This window comes from Dermacentor silvarum, chromosome 10 (genome assembly GCF_013339745.2).
Source record: "Dermacentor silvarum isolate Dsil-2018 chromosome 10, BIME_Dsil_1.4, whole genome shotgun sequence".
In the NCBI taxonomy this organism is placed as follows: Eukaryota; Metazoa; Arthropoda; class Arachnida; order Ixodida; family Ixodidae; genus Dermacentor; species Dermacentor silvarum.
Genome location: NC_051163.1, coordinates 1323388 through 1335678, shown reverse-complemented (window position 1 = coordinate 1335678; position 12291 = coordinate 1323388). Strand labels below are relative to the sequence as shown.

Sequence of the window (12291 nt, the reverse complement as noted above, 5' to 3'; positions counted from 1 at the left end):
TCTGGCACGGCGCAGATCGGGCAGTTGTATGTGTGTAGTGTCGGGTGGATGCGATGCATGAGTTCGCTTGGAAGCACAGAATTTAGACGACAGATGAGCGACGCAAGCGCAATGAACACCGGCCCGGGAGCTGTTAATTGGGAGCGCTATTAGACTGCGAATTGTGGTATATTGAGAGCACTATAGAATCGTGTCATGCATCCTCTTTTAACACGACAGCGTTAACGGCCCCGTGTCGCAGAAAACCCGGTGTCGGCGTCCGGCGTCGGCGTCCAGTGAGCGTTTATCTCCGTATATATTTAGGCATGAAACAGGGAGAAGAAAACTTGGCATAGGGCAAGGCAAGATGTATGCACTGAAACATAAGCAGGGTAATATCGATGACAGGGCAATTTCGATGACATAGTAGAAGCAGCTGAAGAATTCTATACTGACCTTACAGTACCCAGATCAGCCAAGCTACTTTCATTTGAAGTAGTGATGCAGAGGATACAGAGGCTCCTTCTATAACTAGCGATGATATTAGAAGGGCCTTGCAAGACAAGCCGGGGAAAAGTGGCTGGAGAAGATCTAATAACAGTCCACTATAATAAAAAAACGCAGGAGATATGCTTGAAAAGCTTGCGGCCCTTTATGCGCAATGCCTCACGACTTCAAATATACCAGAGAACTGGAAGAATGCCAGCATTATACTAATCCATAAGAAGGGAGACGTTAGAGAATTGAAGATATATAGACCCATTAGCTTGCTTTCAGTATTGTATAAAATATTCACCAGGATAATTTCGAATAGAATAGGGGCAACGCTTGACTACAATCAACCAAGAGAACAAGCTGGCTTCAGGAAGTGATATTCTACAATAGATCACATCCATGTCATCAATCGGGTAATCGAGAAATCTGTGGAGTATAATAAACCCCTTGTAGCGAAGCGTTGGAACTCTGAAGTGGGTCGTCCGCTCCAGCGCCTTCTAGTGGGTCGCTTTCTTCGGCTCGCGAGCGCCGCTCGTGCTGAGAGTCCGTGCTGCGCATTTTGGACTGTCGCCCTTGCGCTGCTTTAAGTGCCGTCCAATAAACACCCTTATACCCTCTATATGACTTTCATAGATTATGAAAAGGCATTTTATTCAGTAGAGATACCAGCAGTCATAGAGGCATTGCGCAATCAAGGAGTACAGGAGGCATACGTGAATATCTTGGCAAATGTCTACAAAGATTCCAGAGCTACATTGGTTCTCCACAAGAAAAGTAGAAAATTATCTATCAAGAAAGGGATCAGGCAAGGAGACACAATCTCTCCAATGCTATTCACTGCATGCTTAGAAGAAGTATTCAAGCTCTTTGACTAGGAAGGCTTAGGAGTAAGGGTCAACGGCGAATATCTCAGCAACCTTCGGTTTGCAGATGACATTGTCCTATTCAGCAACAATAGAGACGAATTACAGCAAATGATTGAGGACCTTAATCGAGAAAGTGTAAGAATTGGGTTGAAGGTGAATGTGCAGAAGACAAAGATAATGTTCAATAGACTGGCAAGGGAACAAGAATTCAGGATATCACCAGTCAGCCTCTAGAGTCTGTAAAGCAGTACGTTTATCTAGGTCAATTACTCACAGGGGACCCTGATCACGAGAAGGAAACTTACAGAAGAATTAAATTGTGTTGGAGTGCATACGGCAGGCATTGCCAAATTCTGACTGGGAGCTTACCACTATCGTTGAAAAGAAAACTATACAATCATTGCATTCTACCAGCGCTAACATATGGGGCAGTAACTTGGAGGTTAACAAAGAAGCTCGAGAACAAGTTACGGACCGCGCAAAAAGCGATGGAACGGAAAATGTTAGGCTTAACTTTAAAAGACGAAGAGAGCGGTGTAGATCACAGGACAAAATGGGATAGCCGATATTCTAATGGGCATTAAGAGAAAAAAATGGAGCTGGGCAGGCCATGTAATGCGTATAGGATGGATAACCGGTAGACCATTAGAGTTACAGAATGGATACCAAGAGAAAAGAAGCGCAGTCGAGGATGGCAGAAAACTAGGTGGCGTGATGAAGGTAGGAAATTTGCAGGTGCAAGTTGGAATCAGCTATAGCGCAAGATCGGGGCAATTGGAGGTCTCACGGAGAGGCCTTCGTCCTGCAGTGGACATAAAAATATGATGATGATGATGATGGTTAAGGTATATTGATATGCCGCGCCTTGCTATATGGCATGCGCCATATGTGGGTTATATTGCCACACCACTCCATCACTAAAGTAGCTGATACCTTGTCTTTGTCAAAATAAACGGGCACTCGCCTAAGCTTCAAAAGAAAAAGAAAATAAAATGACGTTTCGAGACCGCTGTTACGTATTCGGCGGTTCGACGCCGAGGGCGGCAGGACGACCGGCCCAAGGAACAGACGACCCACGCAGTGCCAGGATGACAATCACCTTTATTCTTTCAGCGACGCGCTTTTTGTGTGCTACGCAGCCAATCAGGCTGTGGCAAAAATAAAAGGAAAAGATATCGCGGCAAGTGTCTTATCTGCAGGCCCCAACGTAGAGTGCGACCAGCACCGCGAATGTTACACGCTGTGGGTCCCTTGTTCACAATGAAGATGGGCGCAAGAGGGAGCGATTGTTTATGTGTTAGGTGGCGTACAGTGCGCATGTAAATCTCGGAGAGATTACCCCGTGTCCGGTTAATCGCGTTTTCAGTCGTTTGAATATGCAAAGATTCCAAGAGTAGTCATGAAGATAGTCATTTCTCTGTCGCGATTATGCTCGCAGCATCCCAATCGAGGATGTGGTTAGTAGTCATCTGATGTCTTGTCTTACATGATGACCTTGTCTTACATTCGTGATAAAGTTATTCCTCGGAATTTGGATAATGATAGCACACACGCAAATGTCATGAAACAAAACACCGAGAGCGCATGCCTTTTATGTTAAATCTTCTCAGACTGAAATATTAAAAGTGCGCAAAACAATAGCAGAAACCCGAAAATAATGTGTGTGTGTTTTTTTTCTCTCTTTTTTTTTTTTTTTTTTTGTACGGCTGCGCACAACCTTCATGATCGGCCCACGCAAGAGGCCGCGTTTCAGCCAGAAAGCTCGCCTTCGTGCATAGCGTTCACCGACAGCGTTTCCCAGTAAACATTACGGTTACATAACCTGCAGTTGCCGGGAAGCGTGAGCCGCAGTCAGGGATCGTTGAATGCTATCGCGTTCCACTCCTAAATGCGAAGCTTAAGCATCCTCCAATATTTTTTCTTGTTTCCTTGCGTTCCTTTTGTTCTTTGCGCTAGCGTAAACTTTTCTTCTTTTTTTTTTTTTTTTTTTTTTTACGGTACTGAATTCCGGCGCGGCTGAACGCACTGGCGCAGCTTCGTTGGCTTATTAGTACCTTGTGGAATTAGTAGCGCTGCAAGCAACTTAAACGTATCTGTCTACTGAACGCTCCAAGCCATCCCACAGAAAAGTGAAACTGCGTTGCGCGTGGTGCGCGCCCGGTACTTCGCATGGGACCAGCAGCCGTTGCCAAAAACGGTCTGCCTGTTGACGTCGCCGAAGATAGAAAGCAGGCGAGGAGTTACCGCTCGGCGGCTTCGAGTGAAACGATTTGAAGGAGTCTCGGTCATTGGAGGAGGCTGTCGAAGTTAGATGGAAAGGGAAAGTGATCGGGCGGGCTATTCGCGGAACGTCAAGTCCTCGTATAGCACTTTTTGGTTCTCCCGCGCTGCATGTGCTGCCGCAGGCAGCGAACTTAAGACGAGTCTGAAAGCAGCTACTTGATGCGGTGTTTCGCTATATAGCCTTTCATGTGACCTAAATCATGCGACATATTCCTAAGATGACCTCTTCGGGTGGGTCCAGTGGACCGACATTTTGGGTTATGAGCTCTTGAAACAGGAACGAGTACTTATATAGTACTTTAATCTAGGATCTGCGATGGACGACATAACTAATCACATATCAGCGACGTTATGTCGATTTTCACTTCATTAAGCTATAGCTTGAAGGCGAGCTCCCATAGGAGCTCACCTATGTGAGTGAGTGAGTGAGTGAGTGAGTGAGTGAGTGAGTGAGTGAGTGAGTGAGTGAGTGAGTGAGTGAGTGAGTGAGTGAGTGAGTGAGTGAGTGAGTGAGTGAGTGAGTGAGTGAGTGAGTGAGTGAGTGAGTGAGTGAATCCATTAAGGACACCGTATAATTGAGAGCTACAAATTGATTTTGAATGCCTAGTGTTCTTTAACACCCAAATCGGAGTGCATAAGCGTTTTTTGCAGTTCACCCCCACCAAAATGCCGAGAGGCGATGATCCATTTTAACGTGAAGCCTCTAATATATATATATATATATATATATATATATATATATATAATATGCGTTACAGCTTATAATAAATAAGCTGTAACGCATACCGCATAACAGAACAATTAGACACCGTGCCCTATCTGCTTGTCAAGCGCTCGTAACGGATCATTACACAGTGATACAACGCACCCCTGACGTCAGCACCTGGAGGCGATCCATACATCACCATTCGACACAGCAGCCTAAGGCGCCAGCGATGCATTTAAATTTCACCCGACGAGCAAGCAATGGCTTCGTCAGCAGCACGAGAGCAGGCCGAGCGAAGCCGAACTCTCTGTCCTCCATGCTTCGCCGAGGGTGCCCGACGCACGTCGTCGCAACTTACGACGCATCGGCGGCACGTAAATATGGAGTAGGTGCGATATACGAAGAGGCATATCGAAGATTAATGGTGCGAAAATGACTTTCCTATCGTTGCGTGGTGTCATTTTTCTACAGTGAGCCGAAAGTAACCGAGATGCAGACACCAGGCGCGCTTTAGTTGACCAAGAGATCTTTAACCCGTGGTTCTGAGAACCAACACAAGCGTGGCTTACACGAAAAAAAAAAAAAAGTGGGAATTTGCGCACCTTTTTTTTTTTCTTCGATTTTCTCCTTGACCATCAATTTTGTATTACAGTAGCGAAATCTAAAAGAAATTGCTGAAGAGATGCGCTGTAGCTGTGATTATACGTGAAATCTATTCTTTTCGCGATCGAATACCACTTCAAATTTAGGCACTCATCATCCGCGGTGTAAGGAGAAAAGAGAGTTGTCTATAAGGCGTTGCGCTGCTGAGCGCGAAGTCGCAGGTACGATTCCCAGTTGCAGTGACCGCATTCCGATGGGGCCGCATTGAGAGAACGCTCCCGTACCGTGCTCCGGGCGCCCGTAGAAAAAAAAAAAAAAAAAAAAACGGTGGTCAAGACTGAACCGGAGCCCTCCACAACGGCGTGCCTCATATCCCATTGCGCAGCTTCGGGACATTAATTACTGTGCTTTAAAGATATTGCTTTCTAAGCTGAAGACTTTACGAATGCCCGCGCAATCTTAGTTCAAATCACATTTTCCAAACAATTTGAGGCTCGTCAAATGCAGAGGTATAATATATAACGCCTGACTTCCGTTTTTTGGGACTATTTGTGGAGATCTTAATTTGGCTGTTTCCTAATACGATGTTGGCTTTTAAAATGTTCGCTTAAAGTATGTATTGTTACATCTCATGACTTGTCTATAGTCGGGTACAACTTTAGGAGGCAACTGGCATTTGCCCCATCAAAGGCCGATGCATACGATGCCTCCACCAATGGGCGCGCACTCTAGACTGACGTCATGAGCCGGACGGCCGGTTTCCCGCCGACGGAGAACATGGCAGCCCGCGCTTCAAGCTGGGCCGAGTCGGGTCAGCGGGACTATTTCTTTAGTCGCCGGGGAAATCGGCTGCTGCGCTTCGGTCATCTGGGCGGGGCCTCTCCTGTCTTCTTAAGTTGTACCCGACTATACTTTTCAAATATCTACTTTTTTTTGTTAAACTTTGGTATTAAGCTTCTCGGTGTTTAGTGCACAGCACTATAGTGACGATTATATATCCCTAGAAAGAATTGGTCCCAGCCAAATGAACAAATAGTCTTTCTTTTTTCGTACCCTGCAACTGCATTACCCGTAATTACAAGTAAAAGAAGAGCATAAAATAAATTAGTATGAGCGTTAAGTGTAACCTATATGACAGATAGGTCGGTAGTGTTAAATGGGCTCGAAATGGAGAGGTTGGAAACAGTACGCCTCCGGCTACTCCATTTCACTTATATGCAATAAATAAATTTGCTTTAAACAATTAACTAAGTAAAGACATAGTACATCCCTTTCGAGTATGTACCGACTAGCCCAAGCCTCTACGGTAAAGACATAGCGATAACAAAAAGGATACTTTAGCAAACACAAACACTGGTACGTATACAAAAGGGAAACAAATAGAAGAAACATTAACAACGAAGACGAATCACTGCATAAACTCGTTCCATAGCGCTTCGAGCACATGTCCATCTACTCAGAAAAAAATATTTCACTGCACAGTGAAAACTGTTCTTCCAAGGCCACTAACTGGCCATTGTCCAAGCATATGTTGTCCCAAGTGGCAACGGATGATTGCCCAGAGCCCTAAGTATGAAGCGTAGCCTTTGCTGGCCGTATATAGGGGTAGTACAGCAACACGTGGGCTACGTCCTCGTCCGCCACATCACACGCACACGATGCGGAGCTTGCACTGTGGTTTTTAAAGAGAAAGAGCGTTGTGTAGGCCACACCAAGGCGTAAGCGGTGAAACAAGATTTAAGATAAACGAAGAATGTCAGTCCAGTGTATAGCTAGGTTACACAAAATTGACCTTTTCACAGAACTACGCCGCAGATAATATCAATGAAAGTTTTCGTAGTATGTTTCTAACCTCGTGGCTGAACAGCAGAATGGTGCATTCTTCTCCATGTTCATGATTTTGACGAAAAGAACGCCTGTTCGGCCTTTTGTTGATCTGATTGGCTCTTTTCCGGTGGTTCTAGATCACATCGCAAGTTATATTTACCTACGTCAACGTCATGCCAATAGCATTTGCATCTGGACTGCATCAGTGCTTGAATAAACCCCAGAAAATGCATTGAAGTTGCCACTTGTAATTCAGCAAGGACAGTAGATAAAACACAAATGGACGACATACAAAGGCAAAGGCCACGGGACAAGCGCTGACTCGCAACTACGTTTTATTCTTCATACAAAATAGGGTATGAATGTATATATATATATATAAATTAAGATGCACACGCAAAAGCACTGTCAGTACCCGTGCTTTTGTTTACGCATCTTGATTTTAATTTGTGTGTTTATATAAATTACCCTGTTTTGTATGAATAAAGCTTCGTTGCGAGTCAGCGCGCTTGTCCCGTTGCCTTCTTCGCCTTTGAGTGTCTTCCGTTCGCTCTGTTTCAATGTGCAATTTCACCAACCCTGCCAACTTTCTATTTTATAGCACATATAAACAAAAATGATGAAGTAATATTCGCTTCAAATAATAGCGAGGAGGTACATGGTGTGAATATTGAAAAGTAAACATTGAAAAATATGCTATACTGATAATGTTTTTATCTGTTTATTTATACCTATTCAAAGTTTTGTCAAAAGAGCTGATTGAAACAGTATCTCTGGAAATAAAGAGAAAAAGATGAGTTTAGAGGGAACTATTACGGAACGGTCAGCTTTGATTGTAAAGCGACCAGAACAAGTGCTTGCGGCAAATGCTACACAGAATACGTTGATGGGAGGCACGCCGAATCATTTCATTCCTAAACGAAAGAATCGCATGCAATTGAGTATCACACCACTTTAAATTTAAAGCAGTTCAGTACAATTACTTTGATCCAACAACATTTTAAACACTTTCGTGGGAGTCAACGTTCGATAAATACCTCTGGAGCACATCAAAGGGGTCGGAAATATTTCTTCTTTATATGTTCCCGTAAGATACCCCGCTAAGCTGTTCTCGCCAACCTATACAAGAAGCACACGCGTGATAGCGCGCATTCCTTCCGTCAAAGTCGACACCCGATTCGTGCTCGAAGATTCCGCTGCGCACACATGCCGCGACCTCTCGACACTTGAAGGCCGTTGTGCATACAAGCAAATAGGCTAATGCGGTGACCCACTCTGCCTTCTTGTTTTCTTCAGGTTGTTGTCTGTTTAGTTTGCAGTCGTGCCCGTTAGGTCGCAAGTCATATGCGCGGTGAAGGTTTGACGTCTGCCAGGAGCAGCGTACGTCTGCACTGATGGGCAGCGCCATGCTGCAATCCCGCGCAACGAGAAAACGCGTGGATGACGTGCAGCGCCAGGTTGCAGACGGCGCGAATAAAAGGCACTCAAGCGGGATGCCAACCGAATCCTCCGCTCTGCGCGACCGTTCTTTTGAGTCGATGACGCGTGTGAGGCTTTATAAAACGGAAGCTGCTGCGACAAGAATAAACGCTATAGCGCACGAGGTCATGTGATTTGTCTGCCTTCGCCGGCAAGATTTATGGGTGACTTTCTGTGTCAGCGAGGCGGAGTCTATAGTAAATTCACGCCTACGTTTCCTAATGCACGTATTACCCTGCGTAAATTTGTTAATTCCCCGTCTAATTAAATATATTTACCTTCATGCATCTTTACTAACATCTTTTGTACAAACTCAAAATTTGGGATTTCCTCGCCCATGAAAATGTACTTTGCGAAAGATGAACTGCTAAGAGAAAATAATAGCTTTGAATTTCCATTCCATCCTAAATAATAGAATAGTGGCGCCACAGTTAATTTACCAAGCCAATTCGATCAATCAATAAACAGACTAAAGAAATTACGACAATTTACGGTATATAAAACAACCATATGAAAGTAAAGGTCATGCGGTTCGAAGAGTATACCCTTCCGATAGCATATCATTCTTCTGATACTATAACTATAATTAAGTTGAATGAATGTACCGGCAACATCTCCTTGCGAGTTTACTAAGTTAAATAAGCTTTGTTCAAGGATGCGACATTCAGTAAGTCAGAGTGCACAATAGGGCAAACGCGCCTGCGTCATTCGCATAAATTATCGCTGATGCCTTGTGGTCTGGGTTGCTTTTGTTGTTGTTGTTTTTTATCGTCCACAAACCGTCGCTCAGTTGAAGCTAGAAGCCTTAACTTGATCAAACTAAACAAAGTGGACTCGATGCGTTCGGGCCAGCGCAAGAAAAAAGGAACATTTTATATATAGCTGGGTGAAACCGCAATTGTACAGCCGCCCCTGACACCTATAGATTCAATTTCATTTATACTACAGTATAATCTACGCAGGCAAACCGCGCGCTTTTTTTTAATCTTCGCTTAGCCGAGGTTTCGTTTAAAGGAAATGCAGAGTGTCGTAGATATATGCTATGACTTGCGAGGACGAGAAGGATACAGACCTCAAAACCATAACAGGAACGTGCAAGCGCGTTGCGGTGCGCTATGAAATCTGTATTAATTGCCTGCTTCGGTGGAAAACTTTTCCTTTTGATTATTACTCAGTGGTGCTGAATACAATAAAGCTGCGTGGAATGCTCAAAGTTGTTCACAGCAACGCAGATGCGCGTTAATTGTCACTTACAGTTATGAGGCCTGCACTGCCGGAATAACTAAAGTGTATAAACAAAAGCCTGCGCATATTTTCGACTTCTATGCAAATGAATGCTCGTGCATCAAAATTGCTTTATAGAAGAATTTACCGTATGCCGTCGCCGATCGGTTATTTTCATGATGCCACTGACGCGTTTTTTGTTCCCTAACACACTGGTATAATCCACGAGAATTACAGCGCTTCGTTCATGTGATTGCTTCAAAACTATTGCACCATTCCGAACTATACCGTTCGGGGCACATTAATTACAGCTAACGAAGCTTTTGCAGTATGGTTCCATTCAATGTTATTGTAACTTCAGAATAAAACTGCTTCGATTGCGCTAGGTATGTGATTGTATGTAGAATTAGGAACCAATCAACTTCGAAAGCACAATTCGGATTATTCGAAAGTTTCGTTTATCCGGAGCCCACCGTGCGTACAATAAATTATCGCACGTAGGCGCTTTATTTGTTTGCAGTTTCGCGGCAGATGCGTTTTACCATTCAGCCTCCTTGATTACAGGCTCACATCGACGACAAGCGCTAGCAGCTGCACAACATACCTAACAGAATGTAATCTAAACTTTCATGACAAGGCTTTTGACCTAGAACATAAATTATTCAGTGAGTGTAACGATAACCGAAAGTTCCGCATTTTGGTCATCCTTTTATTCCTTATTAGCAAAATGCTTTCGTGCAAGAGCCGATGCGATGTCAATTCAGTGCAGCATTTTGGTCGGTACTATGGTTAGCAATTGATGCAACATGGCAGTGTTCTTATATATTGCCTATTCAAATCATACCGTAATGAAGTAATGACTCGCTTTCCGTAGGACTTAGGCGTGATGCCACAAAGAACCGTGTAAAGCACGTTGCTTGGCTACTTTATAGGTAGCGTTTACATAGCTTTTTCATTTGCGTTTGCCATAAATAATTCTTAAGATGACGAAAAAGCCGCTCGCCTGTGACGCAAAGTATCCAAAGTCGCATGTGAGGCCGCATCCTGGCACAACAACGGTGCAGTCAGCGAGAAAGCGAAAGCTGGCCACACCACGCCACACAGCGCACCACCACGCCAAGAGAACTACGGGCAACAGCAGACGACTTCTCTTCCCGCGGCGTCTGCTACAACGCAGCGAAAAACCGCGCGCTGTGCAACGCGCACTTTTTAAACATGTGGCGCCCTCTCCTTGAAAGTACAATAAGCACTTCAAGGCCGAACTGGAACACATGTACGCTAGAGCGAGCTCGTGCACTGCAGTCCGCTTGGTGCTTGGTGGCGCAACCCATTATCCCGTTTCAAAGAAGACGCTCACAGCATCCATCCATTTATCCATCCGTGGAAACCTTCACTTCAAGTGACTTCACAGCTGTGCATTTTGCAACTGTGTGATGCCGCAACGTGCGCCGTATGTGGCAGTACCACGTAAAAACAAGTACTGCCGTTCTTGTCTTTTCTTACCTGTCGTAGCCCCGACCAGCCTTGAGCTGCGTGTTTCTGTGCACCATGGTTGAAGACGTGTTGATGACCTCCGACAGCGCTTGTTTGCAAATCTCGGAGGCCATGCTCGGATTCCCTGTTGGGTGTGGAGTGCCAAGCATTAAAATATGCAAGGCCGGCCACGCATTTTAAAATAAACATGCGAGAAGCTTCACGGGGAGAAGTAACCTAATCAGTGAAGCTGCTAAAAACAAAGGCTGTTAGAACTTTCTGACAACAGCTACTACAACTATCACCATCATCAACTGTCTCTACGTTAGCCGTTAGCCCTCTTTGGCTACTAGCCAACACTTGCTTCAACCAGCAGAGGAGGCGCTGCTTCAACGATTGTAACTTGGCTTACGTTTTGAGCGCCTGCTGTGCCTGCTCGTACATTTTTTCGCTTTTGTAGCGATGGGTCTCCTGTACAAGATTTTCTGAGAAGTTCGTGCTCCGCTGTGCGTGGCGCCTTGGGCGTTCACTAGGTGGGTAGCTTGAAGTTTGAATGGCGGCTGCAAGCGCTGGGCGAAATTTGGCGAAGTGCTGTAGCCTGTACGGCGCCAGTTTAGTCGCCACGTGTGTGACCATACCATTGTTACAGTCTCTACCATTGTTCTGATTCATTTCCTAGGCCGCCAAGATGGGTGTCCGTAGCTACAATGAGGAGCTCGGCTTCCTCGAAAAAATGACATCAGTGTCGTGGCGTATCAAGAAAGGGTTCGTGCCAAATATGAAGGTGAGCACGGCTGCAATGCAGGCTTTCCACCGTTGCCAACTTCGGCGTTTACGTGGCATTGTTCGGTCGTTTGCTTGCATGCTGTCATCTAAGAATGACGTTATTGGGCTGCACTGCAAGATCTGAATGGCGTGGCACTAAGCTGTTGCCTGTGGCTTGTTCATCACATGCTTCAACCATTTTTGGCGACGCGATATTCCTTAGCCTAAGCGGTTTGCTAAGTCAACGAGGCAATTTTTATTTTTTTTCGACAAACACACTATGCTCTCAAGCTCCTGGACGTCGCTGAATCATTTGTCTGCGATGCCCCTCTGCCTTTTGTTTTCTATAACACTTCCAGGTTGAAGGAATTTTCTACGTGAACAACCTCTTAGAGAAGCTGATGTTCGAAGAGCTGCGGAATTCGTGCCGCCCAGGAAACGTTGGCGGATTCCTGCCAGGTGTTAAACAAATTGGAAATGTGGCTGCCTTGCCTGGGAATCGGTGGAGTGAGTATAGTTGGCGATGATTTTTTTTTGTTTTTTTTCTTACAAGCAAATATGCTTTCTATACAATCTGGGCCTTCAATTCGG

The 12291-nt window shown here is 44.9% G+C and overlaps 2 protein-coding genes across 4 annotated transcripts in view; one reads left to right on the top strand and one right to left on the bottom strand.

The window, feature by feature from the left end:
• LOC119466562 (uncharacterized) overlaps positions 1 to 12291 on the bottom strand; it is a 110584-nt gene that overhangs the window by 62630 nt on the left and 35663 nt on the right. The window contains exon 1 of one of the 2 annotated variants that reach the window (XM_049657283.1): positions 10466 to 10612. The exons of the other annotated variant lie outside the window; for it this stretch is intronic. Coding sequence (XP_049513240.1) covers positions 10466 to 10505 — 40 coding nt within the window. The 5' untranslated portion in view covers positions 10506 to 10612. Of the gene's footprint in view, positions 1 to 10465; positions 10613 to 12291 lie in introns of those variants that run through there. 2 annotated transcript variants of the gene reach the window in all.
• The window catches only part of LOC119430974 (RNA-splicing ligase RtcB homolog), a 58996-nt gene continuing 57990 nt past the window's right edge, over positions 11286 to 12291 (top strand). Inside the window, exons 1-3 of one of the 2 annotated variants that reach the window (XM_049657262.1) lie at positions 11286 to 11468; positions 11615 to 11719; positions 12060 to 12159. In XM_049657262.1, coding sequence (XP_049513219.1) covers positions 11624 to 11719; positions 12060 to 12159 — 196 coding nt within the window. In that variant the 5' untranslated portion in view covers positions 11286 to 11468; positions 11615 to 11623. The remainder of the gene's footprint in view (positions 11469 to 11614; positions 11720 to 12059; positions 12160 to 12291) is intronic. The other variant, XM_049657261.1, reaches the window with a different exon arrangement.